The sequence below is a fragment of the Ammospiza nelsoni genome, chromosome 3 (genome assembly GCF_027579445.1).
Source record: "Ammospiza nelsoni isolate bAmmNel1 chromosome 3, bAmmNel1.pri, whole genome shotgun sequence".
NCBI classification, from domain to species: Eukaryota; Metazoa; Chordata; class Aves; order Passeriformes; family Passerellidae; genus Ammospiza; species Ammospiza nelsoni.
The window spans coordinates 58,142,812-58,168,726 of NC_080635.1; the positions used below are offsets into that span (position 1 = coordinate 58,142,812).

The 25,915-nt window shown below is 36.2% G+C and overlaps 1 protein-coding gene across 4 annotated transcripts in view; it reads left to right on the forward strand.

Moving 5' to 3' along the window:
* The window catches only part of AHI1 (Abelson helper integration site 1), an 85,158-nt gene extending 59,511 nt beyond the window's left edge, over positions 1-25,647 (forward strand). For 3 of the 4 annotated variants that reach the window (XM_059469301.1, XM_059469300.1, XM_059469302.1), the window contains 6 exons: positions 1,201-1,259; positions 6,646-6,711; positions 8,977-9,139; positions 10,531-10,631; positions 20,865-20,944; positions 24,533-25,647. In XM_059469301.1, coding sequence (XP_059325284.1) covers positions 1,201-1,259; positions 6,646-6,711; positions 8,977-9,139; positions 10,531-10,631; positions 20,865-20,944; positions 24,533-24,767 — 704 coding nt within the window. In that variant the 3' untranslated portion in view covers positions 24,768-25,647. The remainder of the gene's footprint in view (positions 1-1,200; positions 1,260-6,645; positions 6,712-8,976; positions 9,140-10,530; positions 10,632-20,864; positions 20,945-24,532) is intronic. The other variant, XM_059469304.1, reaches the window with a different exon arrangement.
* The last annotated feature ends 268 nt before the right edge of the window (positions 25,648-25,915 follow it).

Consider the following 25,915-nt stretch of genomic DNA (forward strand, 5'->3'; position numbering starts at 1 on the left):
TCCAAAATTATTAAGATAAAGATGTTTTAATTCATACATGAAGCTGAATAATCCATTATTGCACGTATTTAGTATTTCTCACAAGTAGATTAGTCACATGCAGATTTGCAGGAGCATGGTTTAGCTATCATTATTTGAGCTTGCAGCTTTTATTCTAGTTAGAAATATCTAAATATCTTAATGATTAAACATTTATGAGTAAATCTCCTGTGAAAGTCAAAACCACTAGGCTTTAGAAAATATACTGTAGGTGGAGTTGTGCAAGTTTCCTTGTGGAGCTCTGCCACTACATGGGAATCTGAATCTGAAAAGTCCCCTTTATTCAGATACTAGACTCCTCAAAAGCAGGTTTTTGGTGTGACAGATGAAAATGAGTTTTCAGAACTTATTTTTCTTTAAAAACAAAATTTGTTTCAAAGCTAGTGTCTCACAGAGAAAATCCAGTGAGCTTAACTCTGTGTTGCCTGGCATTTCTGTACTTGAGAAACTGTTCTCCAGTGAAGCGGTAGCATTTTTCACTGTCATGTTCAACGATTTTCCAATTTTTTTGTATCTTTTCTTTTTAAGATGTTTTCTTAAGTATACAGCTGAGGAGACCAATAACAGAAAGATAAATCCATAGATGATGAAAGGATTTTCCTGAGCTTAGTAGTTAACATAATAGTCTGAAAAGAAAAGAATTTACAAGTACTTGTTCAAGTGTTCTATGTAGAGAGTGAATAAAATAAACAGCAAGATGTGTTGTGATAGGAACTCAGATGATCAAAGGGAAACACTGAATAGGAATAGTTATTCTTTCAGATAAAATAAGGAAGTAATTCCTTTGTGAGTTTTTGTGATCATTTCTGTTGGAAAACTTTGTATGCATTACTTGGAATTTCAATGAAGAGAAAAGCAATACAGCCTAGATAATAGTGTCAGCTTTGAGCACGAGGTGGCATGTGGACATAGCTTGAGCTACTTCTCCAAATCATTTGAATGGAAATATTGGATTAGTTAACCTTGTGTCAGGTCTGTTAGTTAAATAAACCCTCCAACTGTTCCTGACTGAAGGATGCATAGTTGTGATTGAAAGATGCTGCTGCTTTTCATTAGAATTTTGTCAAACACACCCTGCTAACATAATGATTTTAAAATAAAATGGTTTATTCGATGGAAAAGGATAACAAGCAGAAAATTCACAGCCTTTTCTTTTCACAGGGTGCTTCAGCCCAGTAGGAAGTCCTCTTAGTCGAACACTATTGGGTAGACTACAGAAGGTAAGGAATTTTCTCTTTGCATTTTTTTTAAATTGATGTTTAACTATCAAATGTCACTATTCACAAGTTCTCTCTCTTGTAGAGCGGTGTTTTTTTATCCTGTCTTTATCCAAAAGAGGTGTCTTCAAACCAATTGTCTACATGGCCAAATTAGCTTATGCTGTGACCAGCTGGTAGTGAGATCAGATATCTGCAAATCAAAAGCTTTGTATTTTTTCATTACTTAATTTTTGTTGTTTGAAATAAATAAATAAGATCACACTCATATGGTTTTTATTTTTTACTAAAAAAACAGGCATTGATGAGTAGCTGAGAGAAAAGCAAAGACAATAACTTGGAATTTAATTCTCATTGCAGCACCATGTTTTCATTGTTTACTCATACTTCATCTTTTTGTAACAAGTTAAATCACTGCTATCCTCTGTTTACTCCATTGCTTATCTCTTAAATATTGATTGTAAGCTTTTCCTAATTATATTCGTTATTTCATTTATTTCTGGTTTCCTGATCACCATAATAAAAATCCAACAGAATCTGTAAATGCCAATAATTGCAACTATACATTTGATGAACCTGTATTAAACACAAAATATATGTAGAAACTAGTGAAGAAAGAAGCAGTGGTGCTTCTGAATACTGAGTGCATTTGTGTCTCCATGAAGCTGGGCCTGTTGTACTGGAGATGTTAATCCTCCTACTCCCATGGACAGAATGGCATGGTTTAATATTCTGTTGTAATTGCACTAACTTTAATTCTTGAGAGAAATTTAATAAATGGACATAAATTACCTTGGGTTATTTATATCTCTTTTACAATTTCAGTTTGGGGTTTGGTTTGGGTTGCTTTAGGATTTTTTGGATGTACCTATTTTAAGAGAATCTGTTGAGATAGTTGTGGAAAGCTTAGATACATACACAGGATTCACCCAGAAATTTTGAAAGCATGGTTTTACATTGGTTATGTTAGTTGCTAAATGATTCCTGTTCTCCTGTTTTCAAATATTTAGCCATCATATCTAATTTTTTAGGGAAAAATATATATTGTTCAACCAGTAATGTAGTGTTCTCCATCACAGCAGGCTTGATAAACTTTTGCAGGATCAACTGTTTTGTGAAATGCTAGGTAGCAGCTAATTTAAAATACTTTTATTTGAGAGGGCTAAATTAAGGTTTTGAATATATTTTTTACTTCTTCTATTATAAACACATTAATATATATAAATGCAGGTTAACCAAGTAATTAAAATTAAAACCGAGCATTTTTAGAAATGGTGAAATAGCTGAGGAGGTTTTGAATAATTTCAGGAGTTGGGTATTTAACATGTTTTTGAATTGGTCTTTTTCTATTTTTTTCTTTTCTTTTTTTTGTAATCCTTGTAGGTTTTTCTGCAGCAGCGATGTTTGCATTTCTGATTTCTCTTTGTACATTGCAGGTATTTATAAAGTGCAGCCTGGTGCAGTTTTGGTCCTTTCTTCCTCTAGGCAAATTATAGATTCCCATGCTTATTAAATATTGAATGGCTGTAATCAAATCTGGATTGTAGGTATCTGAAGCCTAAGAAAGTCACTTTACAGTGTCTATGGACACATTAATTATGACTGAAGAAGAATTTATCATTCTCACCAATTGATAGTTCTAGCATGATTTTAATTTAGCTATTAATACTAGTATTTGTATTTCTGTTTCCCATAGACTAAATTTTTACTTAGTTGTCCTGAGCTAGGGCCAGAGAGTGAGAACAAAATACAAAAGTGCTAACAGTATCCAGCTGTTTTCTTCTAAGTCTCATCTTACATAGCATTTAATTTAAAACTTCACTTAGTAAAGAGTAAAGAGATTGCATAGTGTTCTTAGGGGAGGAGACAATTAAGTAAATCTGTGACCTTTAGGATATTAAGGAAAAGGACAATGGAGCAACGGTAAAATCTCCGATTTATTCTGTAGAATTTTCAAATGTTTTGCATATTAACTTTTAAGCCAACCAAGGGTTTTCAATCAGGCTCTAAAAGTTAATTTCTTATTCTTTCTCCTTTAAAAAAAAACTAATCAAGAAACCACCAAAAACCAAAAGCAGCAACAAAAGAAATCTGCTAAAGGTAACAGCCTCAGAATGTTGGCTATTTCACACTGAGGCTCAGATTTACTGGACACACAAGAGAAACTGTAACGCACATTCCTTGTGTTTTTTTCTGGAGTGTTTGCATGAGTAATATTCCCAGTTTGTCTTGCACTGTGTCAGCAGGTGTGGGGAGGTGGAGTGGAGGGAAGCAGTGCTACTGGGAAGCATCCAGGCAATAGATGTTTGTCCTTCTTCGTGTCCCTGAGTCTGTCACTGATGGGAAAAGGAGGAAGCATGACTTTGGCCATGTGTGCATAGTGGGGTTCACCCCAGTATGTGTTGGGTCTGCCTAAAATTAATCTTAGAAAAGCTTATTTTCCACGTGCTACTACTAGGAGTTAATGGCTAATTAGAGGTTGAATTTAGTCTGTATGTTTATTCTGTTACATTGAAGAGTATGTTTACATATAAGGAAGAAGCATATGAAACTATATGAATAATTTTTTTTCTTTGAATTTTGATGTTGTGATAATTGAAGTATATTGGTTCAGTACTAGAAATGAAATCCTTATGTTTTTGCAGAAAAGGCAGCAATGAGATATCACTTGTTCTTTCTCAGTGCTCCTTCTCCTAAGGGAATGAGTACTATCTAATGTCCAAATTCTGTATACATGCCACTATACATCTGCATCAAAAAGCAAAAGCTCCATTTGAGCAATCACTGAAACTGACCCATTAAAAAGTAGTCCTAAACATTTTAATTAGGGATATTATCATGACTCTATAAAAATTGGTACGACAATGTGTCAGGTTACTCTCACATGCAATGGTCTCTTTTGTATCAGCATGTTGAAACATCTTTGTTCAGTTTTGAGTTAGAAATGTCAAGGGTATCTAAGAGGGTTAGTCGCGGATAACCAGTGTGATACTCCATGGTGTAGAACTCTGCATCAACTGATGGATCTATTTGTCTTCCTCTGAGAATGTTCCTTAATGCTGAAAGCTCCTAATAGCTTTGTTCAACCACAATCAGTGTGACATGGCACACTTTTTTAGCAAGCACTTTGTTTCTGCCTCCACAGATGGTCTGCCTCCCAGAAAGACCAACTCCACAGGACAAAGCTATAGCCCCACATCTGTTCCAGTGCAAGAAAAGCATTAGCTAGTTTCCATCCTGCAGGAAAAAAAGGAGACATTAATATTGTATTAAGAATGATGTATTCATACCATTCAATACGGCTGTTGCTTTTTTCAAATTCCTGAAAATGTGCCCTAATCTTGTGACACAGCATTTAAAAAAATTATATTTCTAAGCTGAAAGGGCCCTAGCTTTTGTTGGATGTTTCTTGTGGTGTAGCTGGTAGTTGGCACTACTGGAGGGATGGCAGGGCCCAGCAGAGGCAGTTGCTGTGTGTGGTGGCAGCCGTGGCAATTGCCCTTGACAGCTGGAGGTAGAGCTGTGTGCAGCCGGGGACGTACCCAGAGCACCTCTTCAGGAGGCACCTCTTTGGATTGTTGTTGCCTTAAAAGTTTTAAGGCAGTGTCTGAGAACATTCAGCATAGTCTCAGGGTGACTCATAGATGTTAGCTTGTTATTTCCACACAGCTTGCTCTCTTCAAGCTGTTCTCCAGTGTTTGAGAGTCACATAAATACTTTATTAAAAAATGAGAGAGAGACAGATTGAGACACAATAATGGGGCCATATGAGTACCCGAGCTAGATACCTAAATAATACTGCTAATAATTCTGATGAATCATTTTTGAGCAACAGGAGGCACTCCCATCCCACAGGCTAAGCACATTGCCTGCACAGTTCTCTTAACCTTGAAAATGAGAATTAGCTGAAACCTGTACAACAGTGCTGACTACCAATAGACCACTGAACAAGCAGTGTACTCTGAACTGCAGCTCCACCAGTCTTTCTTCAAAATTTGTTTATCAAATCAGGCAGTTACACTTCTTTTTTTTTTTTTTTTTTTTTTTTTTTTGTTTTTCCTTCTGTGCATGTACATAATTATTCAGAACTCTTTAGGTGGTAGGCTTAGATGTTCTGGTAGATGATAAGAGCTGAGTGCAACTGTTTGCTTTTGTACTGAGTTCATCTGTAACTACTGTGTATGTCTGTAACTACTGTGGCAGTACCAAAACAATCTGGAGACTGGATGGAGATCAGGATAGTCAGTGCTTTCTTTCCCATATGGGATAAGTCCAGCTAAATTATGGAAACCACATTGAGGGCAAGAATCCATTCTCAAGAATGGCATTTATTCTACTGAGCATTTGCAAGGATTTTCTCTGTAATTTGTAATGATGTTCCTTGGAACACCATAAGAAAAAAATTTTTTAAAAACTGCAAACACTGAAAATAAAAAGAACAATAATTATAGATAGATTTTTTTTAAAGCAGAAGAAGAGAAAGAAGTTCATGCAAAAGATATATATAGGAATGGTTGTAAAATATGAAAGAGATAAAGTATGTTGGATTAAAATTTTCAGATTTAAATGGTTATAATGCAATATATCTTTTAGAGGTGGAAATGTTTACTTCACAAAGCACACATTTACCACTTCTAAAATATTTTAATTGCTGTGTAGTATTTCTATACTGTATGGTAGTGTGTATACTGTGATGCACACAAAATGAAGGGGAAATTGGTTTCCCCTTTGTTTAGAAGACCATTGTAAAAAAAAATTAAGTAACACCAGCAAAGGATTTCCACCTTTTCCTTTTTTTTCCCCTAGTCTGTTTTTCCTCTGCTAATTTTCATAATTTTTCTATTCTAAGTCTTCTTTTAGCTTAAGCATTTGATTATTTTACAGAAATCAAATGATTTTAAGGTACAGGCTTATCCTGATTATTGCAATATATACCTACTATTCTTTTGAATTCATTGAAAGTCTGAAGAGCAAGTGGTGAGGATAGAACAATTAGAATTAAAGTACTGAGTATTAAGACCAACCTAAAATTCTCCATTATATGGAAGTGACATTTTTGCATACTGGTTTAGAGGTAAAGTCCACTGCAACAACTTCTTAAATATCTGCTGTAGTGTTTGCAATGCAAACAAGCTTGGACTGCACAGTCTTCAGTCCAGTTGTGTCTTTAGTGCAGTGTACATACTTGAAAAGTTTAATATCTTTTTCTAAACATCTACCGGCAAATAGCCAATATTACTCAGTTTTGCTTAACATCACTTCTGCTTTTTCTTTTGTGAAAAAGCGTTTTGTTGTAGATAATTCTTATTGTCTTACAGGGAAAATGAAAATATAATCATAGTTTAGCAAAATGCTTCATATTAAAATTTAAAACAACTTATTCTTCTAGAATGAGGACAGCCTGACTGCACTGGGAGTGGGAGGAGGAAACAGTTGTCCACCCAGGCAAGAGACAGTAAGTATTATGTAATTTTTTGCAATATCTTTTGTACCTGTTATATTGTATCTGCTTTTGAAATCATGTCTTTCTTTTAGCATGATCCCAAGGACATTTTTTTCTGCTGTAGATTTTTAAATTCTTACAGAGATGTTCATAACTGCATTACTACATTACTTCTGGGTTTATCAATCTTGCAAAACAATATCATAAAATTTTGTTGAATATAGTTTTTTTTTTATTTTTTGCTTGGACATTGACCCAAATAGAACTTGACAAATTTTTAAATTTTACACCAGAAGAAATTCCACTGCTTTAGGTGTAATTGTGTGGTATACATTCTTCTTTGGTTCTGAGGTGCATTTCTTATATCCTGTTATGGTCATTTTTCTGATCATATTTTGACAGAGAATATAATGGCAGTTCCACATTTTATTTCAATTCCCTGGCTTACTAAACCACTTGTATTACAAGACACATTGGTATATTAATTTCTTATTTCTGAGAGACAGACTTGATTGGTTTGAACTGTTTGTGGAAGTTTCCATGTGACAGAATTTTTGTAATTAAAAAAAAAAAAAATACAGCATTTGCACTGGAAGTATAATGCAAAAGACCCGGCAAAAAAAAGTAGTTCTTGATTAGCCTTTCATTGTTTTTCATGCTGCCAAGTAATTAGTGTTGCATTCCTACATTCCATTTTGGGTTTTGGGTTTTTTTACCTTAAGTGACCTCATGGTTTCATGAGATTGTCACTTAACTGAAGTGGGCACTGTTAGAGCACCTCTTACTGGACATGGCCATGGTGCTCATTAGTGTGGTTTAGTTTGGTTCTGTTCTACAGTTCATATTTCTGTACTGCCAACATCACCTGTAATTATTGTTAGCTTTCCTAATGCAGGGAGGAGAGGTATGATAAAACACATTTCATGGTTAAACTTCTTTATGTAAATTCAGGACTACTGAATGCATATTTAGGTAAATTTCCAGTCTACTGAAAACTATGCTGATACTAATTCTTTGGTGCTGACCAGCTCACAAATTGCCACATAAAATTTACAATGGTAGAATCACTTCCATCTTTTCCCATTCATAACTGATTTAATCTCTTTAATTGGTGACATGGAATTATGGAAATACAAGTGACATTGGCTATATTTCTACACACGCAACTTGCAGGTGATCCTGCTCAAAGCAGAAATACAAATGTAAATAGCATTGTGGAATTCAGCAGTCTTAAAATTTAAATGCATGCATGAGTAATAAAAAAATAAGAGTTTTTTCCTATCTGTCTCCTTCAATCCCATTACCCTTCCTATTGCTCCTAATGATCCCTGTTTCTGACCTCTACTTACAATTTATTAGAGGAATATGAGGTGAAGATTGGAGGTAGGGAAGCAGCATTCTGTGTGTAAAATAGGTCATAATTTTGCTCTTCACTTACGATGAGGGAAGTGAGCAATTCCGTTATTCTTTCAGTTCATTTGTTTTCCTTTCATGCTTCTCTGCTCAGAGTTCACTAGGACAGATTTTTGTTCATAAGGCATAGGAAATAAATAAGAAATTGTACTTGATATTTTCATATTCGGGGTAGAAAGCAGGCTTCTAGTAGTTTATTATATGTAGTATCCATGGTTCTGATGACTGTTAGTACTTTTTTTCATAAAAGTATAGCTGCACTGAATTTCACTGTCAAATAGATTTATTATGTGAAATTGAATATAAATGTATTTTTTGCAGATATTTATAAAATTGTATATCCAAATGCTTATTGCTAAACAAAACAAATGAAAAATAGAAAGTAAAAAAGAAAAAATGGACTGATCAAAGCAAAACTTTGTAATGTCTTTTTTTATTAAATTTTTCCTTGGATAAAGCTGTCATACTGTTAAGTATTTATTCAAACACATATGCTTCATAAGCACACAGAGAATGGGATCTGAAGGTGGTGTAACAATTCTGAGAAAGTGGACTGTATGAAGTTTTTTTTTCCCTTTTGCTTCACAAGCAAATTGCTTATAAAACTAACAGCTGCTGTTTTGAAGCTAATCTTAGTGAATTGAATGTTCTTAACCATTTCTGCAATCCCACAGTCCTTTATCTTGCCTCTCCTGCTGCTTTCCCACCACCCCTGATCCCATTAGCAAAACTTGAGGCAGCCTCAGCTTTTACCAAAGTGCAGCTTTGGTTTCAGCTGCTTTTCTGCAAGAGGAAGTGAATGTTGCGCTTTTTTCTCTGTGGCATGGTTGTGATAAAGCTGTGGTGTTCTTATCTCTCTTTTAGGTAGTGGCTCTTTATGACTACACAGCGCATCGATCAGATGAGCTAACCATCCATCGCAGTGACATTATCCAAGTGTTATACAAAGATAATGATAACTGGTGGTTTGGCAGCCTAGCAAATGGACAGCAAGGCTATTTTCCAGCTAATTATGTGGCTGGTGAAAGTAAGTTTACTGCTGTCTTCCTGGTATACCGGTGTGGGTTTAACTGATGCTCCAAGATTTTACTGTGCTGTTCTGCTTATTGTTGCGAAGATAGGAATTTATGTAGTACACACGTGGCATAATGATGACTTATTGTGGTGCAGAAATTGTATTAAGTTAGCTAACCATTGCAGTTTCAGCTTATGGAATAAGTCAGCTTACTACTGACTTAATTACCTGTCAGCTGGATTGATCCCTTGTCTCTTCTAACACAGAGCCACCTAATTCAGGCCCCAGCTTGGCAATGTTTTAGGACACATCAAAGTATTTCACAAACATCTTGGGGTTTTTTCTTAGGCAATTTCCATTAAATCTAGCTTTTGTACAAACTCTTAATTTTCCCCCTGCTCTAATGGAGAATGTTCACTTCCCAAATATCTGGATTTCAGTAAGTTTTAAAAGAACAGTAATGGTTAAATCTCACATTTGAGCACTGAAGTTGCTACCAGGTCCTTTTCTTTAAAACAGTTTTGATTAAACTGATACAGACTAACCTAGATGATTTTGAACAAATAATTAGTCCACTGCTGTAAAGATGCTCAGTGTGCTGGTGTAAATATTCAGCTTGTGGACACAGCATGTGGTTGCACACTACAAGAAATTCATTTGCCTTCCTAAACTATCAAACTATCAGTTATACTGGTATTTAGAAATCTTTTAACCCAATATTTCTCAAGATGGTTTTCCCCATTTTTTAGTTCTTCCCTATGTCTTTAAAGTGAAATCCAGTATTTAAGCTTCTTTCCTAAAAAACACTTGCACATAACACTGTGCTCACTTAATGGGGTCAATTAAAAGTTAGATTGACTGTGCCCTTTCCTATTGTCTTCTCCTTGTACATCCTGTGCACTTTCCCCTGCCTTTTCTCCTTGTAAGATAACCCAGAGAGAAGTCTGAAGGAAGAGTCTTCAGTGAGGGCCTTAAAAAAGTGTTCTGAAAAACAAAGAAAGACAAGACCTAAACAAAATTTTTGAAGCCGTTGTACAATTGTGAAAAAAAATCTCTGGTAAATAATTTGCTATTACAGTTGATGATCATCTTACTGAATCAAAAGAAACCTGTAAGATACATTTGTTAAGTATCCACTGCTTCCTAACAGTATGGACTTTGTTCTTAGGTAAATGTTTGAATGATTTTATACATTAACCAATATATAAATCACATTTAAATCTAAACTTGCTAGTATAAATGAAGGTTTATGGGATAAATTTTCATAAATTCTCAAAATTTGCCTTCAAACATTTTTCACCTGGTTTTGTTCACATCCTGATTTTGGCTAGATTGTAACATCATGGTGGTTCACAAATTCTTTCATAGCTCTAATAATGGTGAATTGTGGTTCCTCTTTTTAGAAGAATATGAAGAACAACCTTCAGGATTAATACCAGATTCTGCTCCTCTCCTACCAGAAGGACCAACAGAAGCAGAGGAAGGTTTTCTGACACTAGATAAGGTAATAATTTGAGAAGGAAGGATTCTGTAAGTAGATGTAGGTTGTCTTTTGTGTACCACATGGACTGTATTAATTTTTGGTCTTTTATGTAAAAAATTCTTAAGTGTAGATCTCATTCCAGGCAAATAGGTATACTTCCAGTAGAAGTTTATATTTATCTTGTGTGGAATCAGCTGTTTCATCATGTAGCAATTAAATATCCTGCTTACTTCCATCATTCCAATGGGTGGCAAATCTCCCATTGACTCCAAGTTTACAGAGGTTATGTGTGCATAAGCATTCCTCTTCCTGTGATTTTTGTTAGTCAGAATATACAATATGTACAGAAGAAGAAGAAACAGGACCCAGGTTTTAGTCCAGGAAAATAAATGGACATTTGATTTTTATGGACTGGGGTTTTTTCCCCTGAATTTCAGAGATTTCACTATATGCAAAGCAGGCCAATTAAATCTCCTTTCTTCAGAGAATTAGAAACTTTGCATGCTTATGTTTCCCTTCTCTGAAATAAAACCAATGATTGTCTTAAAACATGGGATATCTGCTAAGAAAAAGAGTAATTAAAAATTAGTTCAACAATTGTTAGAATTTAAGAAATTTTTATTTCAAAATGTTTGTATCCTTAATAAGTGTACTTTCCACAACTTTCATTTTCATTTACTGAGATGGTACTAACACGACTACTTTAAAAGTATTGCTCAGATTTCTTTCAAATTATTTGAACATGTACTTTCCTAAAATTGAATCTAATATTTTGTATCTGATTTGCAAGACTCCAAGCATATTCTGTGTTGCTTAGTTACAACTTTTGGGGACTTCTCAAATGATTCATCTAATCTTTGCTCCATGGTGTATACAATCATAGAATTATTTAGGCTGGAAAAGACATTGCAGTGTTCAAGGTTAAAACCCTCAAGACTATTTCTGCTGCCCTTTTTTGTGCAGCTTCTGTTTTTAGTAGGTGAATATAGATATAGCATTTAAGAAGTACTCACTTGGCAATCTTGTTGAAGCTGGCTGTCTTCTTGAAGCCAACTGCTATAAATTTAATTACTCAGTGTTTTGTTCCTAACTATACTTGAAAAATCACTACTAGTAGTAGTAAATAATCTGAAGTATCCTTTACATCTCTGTAGCTGAGAAATTCCTAGGCAAACCATTGTCCAGGAAATGCAAGGGTGCTCTACTTCCAGATACTTCTATAAAGGTAGACTGGAATAAATATAGGAAAAATCACATTACTAATGATTTCTTTAATTTATTGTGTACATGGCTAGAGGCAAGGAGGGTATCCCAGAGGATGTTTTTGAAACCACCCAGTTTCACTCATACCTGGATTAGAAGAGAGAGAGAAGCGCTGTTATACCTATTTTTATTAGACTTTGTCATTGTTATCCACACATGTTTTTCTGTTTTAATCTGGTTGGAATTTAGTCAATTTACTGTATCACAATACTTTTATGTTCACCAGCTACTGTTACTAACATTTGCAACCCATATTTGTTATTCAGCTGTGTGCGAAGCAACATTTGATTAGTTTTGATTGCTTAGAATTTCTCAAGTGTCTATGGCTAACTTATTTTTCTAACACTAGTTTTTTTGTTATTGGTAGTACTTGTTTTAGTAACAATGAGTTTTAATATTATTTAATTAAAATGCTCTTAAATTCTGCTTGTACCTTGAGTTAAATTAACTACATATTTAATAATTAGTTGGAATTTTGTAGTAGTCTACAAGAAAGACATAATGAATCAAATGTACAGTATCAGTCCAAAACCAAGCAAATACATTGCTTTTCATCTTGCACAGCAGCCAAGAGTAGTACAAAATCATACAGAGTCTAGAGGGATATTGTGAAACAGGTCCTAGAAAAAATTATTTAAGGGGATGATATACATATGAGATTAAACTAGCAAAGAATGAACACTGGAGAGGGCATACAAAGTAATACCTGATGTGAAGTCAATGCACTCTTCTTTCTTTCACTTTTCTTTCCTTCTGCTGTTAAACAAGATCAGGGAGCATTAAGAGCTGGAATGGAACACATCTGCTATTGGTAGAAGGAAAATTTTGTTTATGCCATGCTTTGTTACCCTGGTGAGCTCAACTACTACAAGACACTCTTAAATGTGTGTGCATAGGGATTAATTGCTTTAATAACATGTTTTAGGCTGAGGTAATGGCTGACATTTCAGACTGGGAAAGACGATTTGGTGGATTTTTTTAAATTTCAAGTCACATCAGCACTGTATAAACCATCAAGAGGATAGTGACTTTAACCAATGATGAATCAAATCTCTGTAGTACTTATGATGCCTTGAAATGTAATAGATTTACAAAAGCTGCAGAGTTCTGCAAAGAAGAAACAACTTGTCATTCAGCTGTTTACTAGAATGAATGAAAGTTTTACAGGGCTTTGGCTTTAGGCAATACCAGGGACTTCTGAGACAAAACTGCTAAGATGACCACTGAGGGGGCTCATCGGTTATGGCAGTTCCTGTCTTGCAGCAGTGACACAGCAACTTTTCTTCCTATTCCTTTCACTTTTTTTCAGTATGAGACCTGATGAAGGGAAATGCCAATTTCCTTTATAGGGGAGATTAGAAAAATTTAGTAAAACCCTGCATTTTGTTGGGGCTTTGTTTGGTTTGGGTTTTTTTTTCCTTGCTTTTGCAGAAAAGCTTTTATTTTTTTAATCCAAAAATATTTATTGAGTAATTAGGTTGTTGCTTAAGTTGTTGACACAAGCAGTAAAATATAAATTAATATTTTAGTTAGGATTTTTTTCGGACACAAGAATGTTTTCCCAAATACTTACTTATACCTAGGTCTGCTATATTTATTGTTCTTTCTGGGTGTTTTTGAGGATTACTCAAATATTTAGCACTGTTAAGACTGCAAAACAGTTACTGTGAAAATCATCCTAGCAATTACTTGTGAGATTTTGGTACTGTTCAAGACTAAATAAGGCACTTAAAATATTGACTATGACTATGATTTTAATTACTGGGAATACCCGATAGTCTAATTAAGAATAGTTTTAAAATTGCAGATATTACACATGCATATCTAGCTAATCGTCAGGGCTTTATGAGTGAATAAAGTGGAATTATTAACATTAGAAGAGGGTGTAATACTTAAGATCTAATATTAAGCTTTGCAAATAATTTCTAGAAAAGCTTTAGTTCAAAGAACTTTCTTTCAAAATACTTTCTACCATCAGTTTTGCATTCATAACAATAATTTTATGCAAACCTTGTTTTCCTGCCTTAGGAGTTACTTAACTCCTGAGCCACAAAATTAGGTCATAATCATCTTTAATTACAACATGCATGTAAACTGCCAATTGAAATTTCATGGAGTGAAGTTCTCACTGCGCTGATGAAGAATTTCAAGAAATAGAGATGGATTTATCAACTGGCTGCTCCAGTTAATGTGTTGTTTTCAGGTTCCTTAAGATGAAGGTGGAAAGGACAGGGATTCAGATAGGGTTCTGTTAGAAACCAGTGTGGGTTTTGCAAAATTTTGGCCAATCAGAAACATTTCAAAGTCGATAGAGTGTCTTTTTTTTCCCCAGAAGTTTTCTGCTGGCTATAAGATCTTGTGAACATGTTTTATAATTCAGTGGCCTGCCACTCACTACATGAAATACATGTAGCTGGATTTTGAATATTAAATATGCAATGCCATGTTACATGAGAATAGTAGGAAGTAGTAATAGACAAAATAGTAAATTTAAAACTTCCATTAAAAGTGTAAAAAAGTATTCTTTCTGGTATATTTGTCTTTGGAAAATGATGTCAAGATGTAAATAGAAAAAAAAAAGAAAAGGCTTACTGACAAGAACCACATTATTATTGCACAATTTGAATAATCTACCCAAAGGTCATCAAAACTTGATTCCATGTATATTTAAACAAAGTTAGGGATTATCACTGTTCACATAAATAATTCATGGTCTCACTCTTCTTCCCCTGGAGGAGGTCCTTGTCAGACTTTGTGAATATGTAGCCCGGTGTGTCTGAAACCAACCTGCCAAGCAATTGATGCTTTCCCTTGGGCTTGAGCTGTTTACATGAGGGTAATTTTGTGGGCTTAAAATTTATTTATTGAATCTAAAAGTTTAAAAAGCATGGAAAGCTTGTTCCATATTTCAAAAATAATAGCTAGAAGTTTTCCTATTAGTTTCATCAAGTACTTCTATTTTATAGTTTGTACAGTTTCTATTTTCTCCATTAGTGTTACCTTTCTTCAGGTTACTGAGGAACACTTCAGAGACTGATTATCTTTTAGGAAGAGGAGGGCGAAATAGGAAGATATGATTATGCTAATGAGGGAAATACTAAGGAATTAATACAGTGAAACGCTTGCAGTGAATAGAGCTAAAGGCTTTTGACACATCATGAACTCTGTTCATTTTCAAGGTTCAGGGAGATAGCAGAAAAAAGTGATTTTCAATTGAATTAGAATGTATTGTAGTGAAGTTCATAATACTGGGCTTCATTCCCAGCTGATATGATTACAGATCTCTCTTTCTGCAGGTATCGACATCTGGGCTGAAAGAAACTGCTTTTCTAGAATCAATCTGCAAAGCTACTGTGTACTCTTCCACATATACTGTTTAATAGCATTATAAAATAGATATTTCTTTATGAATCCTACTTTTGAAGTACTAATTACTTTGATCATTATTTAAGAAATCATTCATCTGAAGGAAATGTTACTATGGCACTATCTATAAGGAATGGGCCATTTTTCTTAATCTTTACCCAGTATTAACATATTTTAGCTTTTAAGGTCTTAGATTTCCTATTTCTTAGTACTCTGTTTTTCCTTTAAAATGCAGTTTGTACTGTTTGAGATAGAATCATAGAATGTGAAGAGGTTGGAATGGACCTTAAGGATCACCCACTCCCAACCCCCTCTGTCATGGGCAGGGACACCTCCCCTAGACCAAGTTGCTCAAGGCTTTATCTGACCTGGCTTTGAACACTCACAGGGTTGAGGCATCCACAACTTTCTTGGGCAACCTGTTTCAGTGTTTCTCCACCCTCACAGTAAAAAATTCCCTCCTAATATGTAACCTAAACTTCCCCTCTCTCCATGTATACCCATTATTCCTTTTCCTGTCATTACAGGCTGTTGTGGGAATAGTACTCCCCAGTTCAGTGCCCCCACTGAGGCTTTCCCAGTCCACACACCACTCTCTTGCTCCTGCTTCCTTCCCCCTTTCCACTGCACCAGAATGAAGTAGAGAATTGGAGGCACAAAAGGTGAAGATTGTAGGTTGCGATAAGAAGAATTTACTGTAAACAGCAATGAGATAAGAAAGTGAGCAATAACATCAGCAATGTTAATAACAAAAGTGTACAAAAGAGAAAGTGATTCACACCCAAAGATGCTCTCTGTGGAGCCTGCTACAATAAATTTGTGCCAGATGGTTCTGGCTTCTCCTCACCAAGTTTTGGACTGGAAGGAACACCCTTCTCCAAGAGAGTCCTTTTTCCCCCACCCTTGGCAATGATATGAGGTCCTATCACATCTGGGTCTTTGCTGTGCCCCTCTCAGCTATTGCACAAAATTTAACCCTGCCCTGGCTGAAATCAGGACACAGAAAAAGAGTTACTCTCCAGGTTCTCTGTAGGCCTTCTTGAGACACTGAAAGGTTATCAGGTCTCCACACATTCTCCACACAACTTCTCTTCTCCAGGCTGAACAGCCCAAACTTTCTCAGCCTGTCTTCATAGGGATGGTGCTCCAGTCCTCTGATCAACTTCGTGACCCTCCTCTGGACTTGCTCCACCAGTTCCACATCCAGAACTGGGCACAGCACTCCAGGTGGGGTCTCACAAGAGCAGGGTAGAGAGGCCAGATCACTTCCTATGACCTGCTGACCACACTTCTTTGGATACAGCCCTTCTGGGCTGTGAGCACACATGGCTAGCTGATGTTGAGTTTGTCATCACCCATCACCCCCAAATCCTTCTCCACAAGGCTGCACTCAATCACTTCTCTGCTCAGCTTGTAGGTGTGTCTGGGATTGCCACAACCCAGGTAGAGGGCTTTGTACTTTGCTTTGTTGAACTTCATGAGGTTTGCATAGACCCAGCTCTCAAGCTTCTCGAGGTGCCTCTGGATGGCATCCCTTCCCTCCAGTGTGTCAGCTGCACGTGCAAGTTGAATGAATTACTCTCTCTTAAGCATGTGTGGTGCTACTTTATTGGTAACCTGGTAACTACGTGTTCTGTCTCAAGAAATATTTACACCTGTGTCTATAGTATTACTTGAATCCTTGATAGAAAAGGTATCTGGTTTATAAGAAAATTAATACCTGTTGGGGGAAAAAAGAGAAGGGGGAACTTCATGCATAGACATTTGCTGTAGGTGACCAGTCTGTTTAAAGACAGGAAGAATCAAGCTGAGCCGCTGAGTTGGTGACACATATTATCTCAGGAGCAAGCTGGTTTTTCCCTTACTCATTTTTCTCCTTGGGTCCTATTAGCCTCTTTCTGAAGAAAATTGAACTTTTTAATGCAAATGTTGATGCAAAGCTGTGATCCCATATAAATTCCCAGAGGCCAAATCATTAAGAGTGAAAACAGGTGTTCTAAACCATACTGCTTCAATCTGAAGTATCTTGTCTCCACTCTTCCTCCTCCTCCTTTTGTTATCCCTCAAAAACTCATGTAGTTGATTTGATTTCTGAGACGCAGTATTTGCTGGTGTTAAGCCATGACTACAGTTTTCACCCAACAGATTTTTCCCTGTATGCAAAAGAGAGAAATTCATGCCAATGTCTGTCTTGTATACTGAGCCATGGTTCTTCTAGATTCTCACTTGATCTAAGCTAATACTGTTAGATATAAGGGCCAGAATCTGGTCAGTCTGATTTACACAGGGTTGTTCTTTAAAAACACTGAAAGGAGGGAAGGTAATTGTAAGTTAATTGCATTTTAAATAGGAAGATCATGACGAAATAAATATATGTAATTCTGGTAGCAAAGGTCTCTGCCAGTTGTTCATTTAATGGGGAAATGTGTGGATGGATGCAGAATAGCAGGGGAGAAAGTGATGAGGGAGGTGTGGTGTCACATTTCTCCTGAACTTGACTTGTTAGAACAGTTTTGACAGCAGGCATTGGCATAGTTTTGGGTAGTTAAATACGTGGCTGTGAATCTTTTATCCATGGACTGCACAATAGAAAACAAGATAGAGGGTTAGCACTGAGTGTAGTGTCCTAAAGACAAGCATGAAAAGGCACAGAGACATGTTCATTCTTGCCATCTGTGATCCAATGAGTTTTTAATTAGATGAAGTTCTGTAGAAACAGCTTCTCTGGGAGAGTTGCTCTGTAGGCTGTGGAGCAAATTCATTTACTGTCATGGCTTGAGTCATCTGAATAGATTCCCTGCACCATTCTATTCTGTCCATCTACCTCCTAGTCTGCCAGAGAATCTCTGCAGACCAATCTTAGGGACAACTCTGCACAGCCTAGAGGAAAGCACCCCCAGAAACATGGATTTAGATGGGACTATGTCTTTAGTATTTCCTTTAGATGTCCTCTGCTTCAGGTTCTTTTAGAAAGTGTGTTCTGGAATACCTGATTGCTCCCACAAGTTGCAGAGGAAGGGTTTAGTGCTTGATTTACTGCTGTGGATTCTATAGCAGGGATCAGGAACTTGATATGCTTTTGTGTATTTTGCCTTTATTTATATTGCTTTGGTTGCTTCTTATGTGGAAGCAAGAGAGAATGTTAAGTATGAAATGAAAGAGCTGTAAAGCAAGCAAGCCCTTTAGAAAAGGACAATATGTATTTTATTACAATTTTCCCTTCTAAGATCATAAAGCAAAAAAACCCTTTGGAAAAGCCAAGCTTCTACAGTTGACATGAACTAATGTTCTCTTCTTCTGGTGGGCTATATCTCACAAACAGGGGGAGAATTAGAACATGGCAACAAAATTGAACACTGTTAGTGGCACTATAAAAATAAGCTGATTTTTTTGTACTGTGTTCAGCATTTGTTCTTGTGAACAGAAAAATATTCAGAAGTGTCTGAAACATTAGGGTGTTTTTCTTTAAAGCAAACACTGCCCTAATAATGCTATATTAATATTTAAGCTCTGTGATCTGGAGGAGTGTCATGGCTCACACCATGCTTGTTCCAGCACCAGCTTTACTGCATCTTCGTACAGAGGCAGTGATGATAGTGCAGAGCTGTTTGGAGCTTCCTGGGAGATCTGCCCATGCATAACAAGTGATTGAGATGTTTAGAAATGAACAAAGATGAGATCAACAGCCTCTTCAGCTCCTCCATATTCCAGCCTTCCCTGGCTTGCTCCTGACATTGACATGCCCTTAGTGAGTTCCCAGTGTGTGTTACCACACATCCTTTGCTGAAGATCTGCATGTTTTCCCAGCCTCCACTTCTTCCTCCTGATGCTTCATCACATTGTTTCACCAGCTCCTTGCATCTGCCCCTGATCCCTTTGTTTCTTCAGTACTGCTACTTCTTAACGTCACTAAGATGGGAAAAGAAGGTCAGGTAGTAGACTGAGGGGCACAAAGGTGTGTGGGACGGACAAAAGCAGGTAGTGGCAGCGAGATCTGATTCATAAAGATCTAGTATCTAGTTCCTCCTTTATTGCATGCTTGAAAGTTTGTAGGAATGAAGTAAGAAAGCTGTCATAAACAGCACTTTGGACTGTTGGGTCTCCACAGACCTAGGAATTCTCATGAGTTGCCATGTGAGATGAACAGCTATCTGAAGGCCTCCAAATGTGTGCTCCTCTTTCCTTGGTACTCATACTAAAAAGCTGGGCTTTAATATATGAAAGGCTATGTGATGAGTTCTTTTTAAAACAGATCATAAGAATTTTCAGTTAAGCAGCTTAATTTAGTGGATACTTTAAGCTTCTAACTGTAAAACAAGGATAATTTTCTGTGTTTAGGTATCTGAAAGTATTCAAAATCTTAGTGTATTTTTTATAAGAGGTCAGTCTTCTGTAGCAGCACTTCAGGGAATTCTACAGTTCTTTGGAATGGTTTATATTTGATTATAGTAATTGTATAGTGAGAAGATTCCGTAATATTTGCTCAAGAATGTGGGTAAAATGGTTCAACATCATTCACACAGGATTTTCTGAAAAATATTTTGTTTTCACTGCAAGCAGAATGAACTAATGGTTGTATGTATGGCAAGGAACGACAAGGTTATAAATGCTGAAGGAAGTATTAATTACTTGGAGTCATTCCCTTTACAACACTCCCTTGTATTTTTCATATCAGTGGTATTATATTTCCTTCTTTTGTGTTTACTTTTACCATTGACTTAGTCTCAAGTTTATTACTGTATTAAGAAGGATTTTGTGTGTGAAGTAGATGATTTTTCTTCCTAGCCCTGCCAGTGCTGCATTATTGTATTCTAATCGGCTGACTTTTGTCTAAACTAATCCAGCAATCTGTGTTTTTACAGCAGACTAATTCTAATGACTAATGTTTGAACATGGTGGTTGTGTGCAGTGTAAATGTATGAATTCAGTGAGTCAATGGGAGCTTCATCCTGTTTATTGTAAGTCAGCAGAAAAATACTATTGAACTAATAAAATAATCTGTCCCCGAAGACTCAGAAAGGGCATTCATATTTCCTTATGGGAATTCTTCCATTAGGTTTGAGACCTGTTAGAATTAGGTTTATTTGTAGAGGGAGCAAGTTGTACAGAGACCCTCTAATTACTTTGGAAGTGACAGAATCTACTTCTCCAGATTTGGGGAAATTTTAGCCCTGAACTACAAGGTAACCTGGAGTGATTTGAACTGCTTTTGAATGAAACTTGCAGGATTAAAAAATACAGGTTTTTCTCGTGAAAACTATGCGATAAGAAGGCTTACTAGCATTCTGCTTTTTTATTTGTAGAAGCACAAATAATTCTTTTAAAACAATGTATGTTTTAAGCTGGCTTCAAGCAGATTCATAACCTCTTGTTTCTACACATACTTGAAAACTGTCTTTCATTTGCAAGCAGCCTTTTTTTTTTTTTTTTTTTTTTTTTTTGTAGCAGGGCACTGTTTCCTTGTTTGTAACCACACAGGAGTTAACATTTTATGGCTGATAGACATTCTTTTTCAAACGAGGTATATTCTCTCCTTATTCAGGAAGCTGGTGGGTTTTCTGTGCACATGTTGGCCCTGTTGTCTGTCGTCTTTTTACCTTCCTGCTTGTATTGTCTCTTTTACAGATGTCACCAGTCACCAGTAAGTCAGGGGACCTGAAATTTACCTCCAGACATGACACAGATAGAGACTCAGCTGCAACACAGTAAGCAAGAAATGCTTTTAACAATTTGCAGTGTTATTCCTACAACTGTTGTTTGAAAACTGTGAGAAAGGTTGGAAGGGTTGATTTTTTTCTCAAGCAAAACAAGAAGTTAGCTTTAGGGTGATCAGTGGGAGAGTGCTTCACACCCAAAATGTGGAGCAAATAACAGTTCATACACATATGCCATCACCAGAAGAGCAAGGACTATAATGTACATGGCAGTCAAAACTCTGGGATATGTGGTTGCTCACTGGCTTACCTTAGCTGTATATTAGGATTTATTGCTGCAGACACCTTCTAAAAGTTAATTAATGTAAATTCCAAAAGGCTTTCACATTCTAAAAAGATGCCAGCAGCACCTTTGATGATGACGCTTGCATTTCTTAAAAATCGTAGCTCTCTGTTGCGTGAAAGCTGTAAGCAGATAAGATCTCAGCATTTTGAACAGGAGCTTCCACAATATCTTTAACTTTTGCAATCTTTTTTGCTTCAAAAATTGATATCTGAAAATACTTCCCATGCTTGCCATTGTATCTGTCACCTAAGCAAAGTTATTTCACTGATCATTTTCCAGACTGGTTCCTTCCTCATATAAATAATCGACATTATGCTGCAAACGCAGATACATACCTCATTTGAACCTGCCTTTTCAGGTATGTATCTGCATTTACAGCATTATGTAGATTATTTAGATTATGTAGATTATTAGTAGATACAAATTCTGAATTTTGTATCTCCAGCTGTCTCTCAATTTGAAAAGAAATTGTGAGTGGAAAGTTTAACTCTCAATCATGATGAGGAGTGGGCTGTGCAACCACACATTGAAAGAATTCAGTGTTGAATTTTGGACACAACTATTCTAGTGTTATATTCATTAAAGAAGGAAATGCCTTAAAAGCAGAGTTATTGTGACAGTTGACACAGTCTGTTAGAAGTCAGTATCAAAAATTTGGGATAACTCAACTCCATTGGTAGGACTTCAGGAAAAAAATTATTTTGAGTGACATTTCCAGAGCATCCACTGAAAAATGTGGGACCAGAGATTTAAAATGTGGAATCACAAATGATTTAAGAAGATTCAAGAATTTTGGGTCAAACCAAATACAAATTTTCATTTCAATTGAAGCTAGGGCTATCCTGAAAAGGTGTCACACTGAAGAAATAGAGCCCAAAAATTACTTCAGTTACTTTTCAAAAAAGTGAGAGAAGACACCTATGTGCTTGAATCACTGGAATGTGCTCCTTCATTCTGAACCATAGGGAGCAGGAGCATCATGGAGATTCCAGTCTGAATCATGCATGCTCCATGACATAGCACTTCACAGCAGTGACCACATGGACCAGGGTTTTTTCAGAAAAGACTACAATCTGTTGCCTTATTTTGAAGCTAGAAAAGAATCCTCTGACACTGCTGATGCCACTAGTGTGAACAACTGTCAGTATTTCAGTTTATAGGTATTTATACAGCACACATCAGGTAATAAAACAGCTCAGAAAGAGGGCTGCCTATTTTTCAAGAAAACTCTCACTTTACTTTTACCAAAAACATGACCTTCCAGGACTCTAGTTTTCTTGGTCACTGCAGTCAATGTGTCTTGAAATACCCCTAAAAATTTACATACATGCAAGTGTTGCCATCCTAACTGGAAAAGGTTTATATTTCAGCATCTAACAGCAATATCAATGTGAATTGAGATCCAGTCCAATCTGTACTTAAATGGTTGCTCCACCTAAAACATGCTGTTTTTTTCCTGTTTTCTGTGAAAATACACTTAAGATTCATGTCACACTGATATATATGATATGAAATTTATTTACTGCATAATTCCTAAGAATCCAGTGGTTGTCAAGTACACACTTTCAGTATGGAGAAGTGAAACTTTAATACCTGCACAACTTGCTAAGCCAAATGAATGTTTACTGCTTTGTTTATTAGAACAGTATTGTTCACTACAGCCACAATACCTACTGTAAAAGAACATGAATGACAAGTCCTTATGAAATATCTGGTTTTTGAGAATTTCTGGGTGGGAAATAAGGTTTTACAATAGTAAAACAGATTTTATACAAGATGGTAGTAGATCTTTATTTTAGCCAAGCAGTTCATGTGTCTTGCATGAAGAAGACACATGATAGAAGAAATAGTGAAATTATGCTAAGTTATTTTAGTCTAAGTTTTGACACATCTGATGTTCAAATAATAAAAAGATGAGAACTGCTTCTCAAAATTAGACTACCTTTATATTGGAAATAGCATAGTAACCTTACCCTTTGAATAGTAATGGTTAGCTGCTACTTGTCAGCACAGCCATTATGTCCTTAGGTGTGTTCCCATTGTGTGGTTTCCTTGAGCTGCACTAGGTAGTGCTCTGCATAAATTTACACAAGACCCAGCTGAACACTGGGTTTGGTACACTGGCACTTACAACACTGAATAATTATGGCTCTGTACCCTAGTTTCCTCATGCAGCAGCACTCCTCAAATTGTTCTAGGAATCCTGACACAGAGGTTCTTAGACTCTCAAACCTTTTCCTTAGGATGTTCTAGTACTCAAGCTGCAGCAATCCACATATTCATGAGTATACAGTTTAGCTTTAAAAAAAGTTCCAAGTACAGACAGACATTCATCAGTTCATTAGCAAGGCTGATGTGTAAACATTTTCATCCATAAAACCCAATTACATTAGGACAGTATCATCAACAGTGCAGCACTTTTAACACCATTTTTATGGAAAAGACACACATTACATTCTTCAGTTTTGATTCATCCTTTTGCTGATGTGTTTCAGCAGTATTAAACAGTTCAGGTCATAAACCAAGAGCCTTTTGTGCTAGGCACAATACAAATTTTGAGCAAAGACAGTACCTTCCTTTGAAAGGTCAGAGTTGAGGTATTGTTACATATTTATAGTTAAAGTTGGAACTTTTGCCAAGAGTGGGAATTTGTGATAAAAGTGGTGTAACATCTGCATAATCCCTGCCATCATGTGCAAGACCAGTTAGAGGCATCAACTGGAATACAGAAGTTTGACCAATCCTTTTGGCACTGTATGAAGGCTGATAAGCAGAAATAAATAGACATTAAAGCCATTTCCGACTCTGTCCTTGTTCAGGTATATTAAAATGGAAAAACTAATCTTAGGCACTTGGACTGTGTGTCTTATTCTTGTTGCATAAATAAACCAGGAATATCTACATAATTGTAAGTATTTTGGTGTCTGAGCTTAGGAAAGTGGAAAAAAAACAAGTGCAATTGCTTTTATGAGAGGAGGAGACTGGTAATTTGTATTTTTTAATTGCATCTGTTGTTTGTTGATCAAGACGAGCTGATTTTTAAGATCATGAGCAGTTCTTTTCAAAGCAATGCTATGATAAAAAGTAGACTAGTGGAGTGGTCTCATATTTTGTCTTCATGGTTTTTCTGCCTTTGTTCTGCTGTGGAACAGTAGTTTTTGTAGTTGTTTCAGCATTGTGCTCAAGAGGACAGGCAGACAATTGCTCTAACACATCAGCTGTAGGTGGAAAAAGCTCTAAATTTGGGCTAACTTTGTGTTTCTTTTACTCTTTTTATATCCACCTTCCTCTAGAGGTACAAAGAAAAAGAAGAAAAGGATACAAAGGAATGAGAGAGAAAATCAGCACAACTTAATGAGCGTCGATACTCCTCTGTCATCAGTTACAACTAATGGTGTTGAAAACGAACCTGCATCCCGTGGGGTGGAATTGAAGAAGAAGAAAAAGGCAGCAAGAGGCTCAAACTTAAGCACAAGTGGAAGGACAAATATTGCCTTTGAGCTGGAGCACCATGACGCAGAGGCGTAATTTATTTCTGAATGCTGGGGTGATGTTCATTACACGCGTTGAAGGCTGCAATTATGATCTCTCTTGCAGGATTAACAACAAACAAATAAATTAAAATACTTAAATATGCAAAATGGTACCAGTTGTGACTTATCAATAGTACAAACCTGTTTTGGATGACTTTTGCCCTGGCTTCCTTGAACTCAACAGAACTTGAAGGTTCAGCTCCTCACTGGACTGGAAAAGAACTGAAAATGTCAAATACAATGTTTCCTAATTTGATATCTGATTAAACTGTCACTTAGGCATTTGTGTAGGCTGTTGATCAATCCATGGCAAGCAAAGAATCAAGTGAAAAAGTGTGATCTAGAGCAAAACATGGCCGACCACTACATAAGTTATTAAAGTAGCATTTTGAAGTATGATGTAAGTTAAATAGAAGAGTGTTCAGGATGGTAAAATACCAAAGGAGTGCTGACATTAAGGTGTACCTGAAAACACAAGCTTTTAAAAAATATTTTCCTGACATCAAATACGTGTTTGGACTGCATTTTGCAGCTTTGAAGGGAGTTGTGGAGTAGCTACCTATGCAACTACATTGTCTTCAGTAGGACTACTTGTTCTTATAAAAATTAATTAGTGTTGCAAATTCCAGGCAGTTGTATTTTTCAAAGGAGGTGTGCTGCACATAGTAAAGATTCATTGCAGTTTTGTCAGAGTTCCTGGCTGCTTTGGCAGCAGTCTTGCCAAATATACTTTCTTTTGTCTGAATGAAATATTTCATATCCAACTATGCTGTTTGTTTTACTTGTAGTCCTTATTCACTTGTAAGCATCATTACTCTATTTTTTTACTTGAGTATTATTTTGTGAACTTTTACTAATGACTTCACTAATTTACTATGGTGTTAAATAAATTATGTTTTATATTAAACAAAACACTTTCTATCAGTTAGTGTTGGTATTTTTTCTGGCTGATGATGTCTAGTTTATTTTTACTCTGCTAGGAAATTCTTTCTCCTCCCCCTCTGAAGCAATAAATAACATAAAATTAGAAAGCCCTTATTTAGTAGACAGGGCACTTGATTCCATTAAAAAAAGAAGTGAAAATAACAATGCTGGGCACTGATGTGTGAAATGCAGCCAGATGCAGAGGACTAGTTGCTGTAT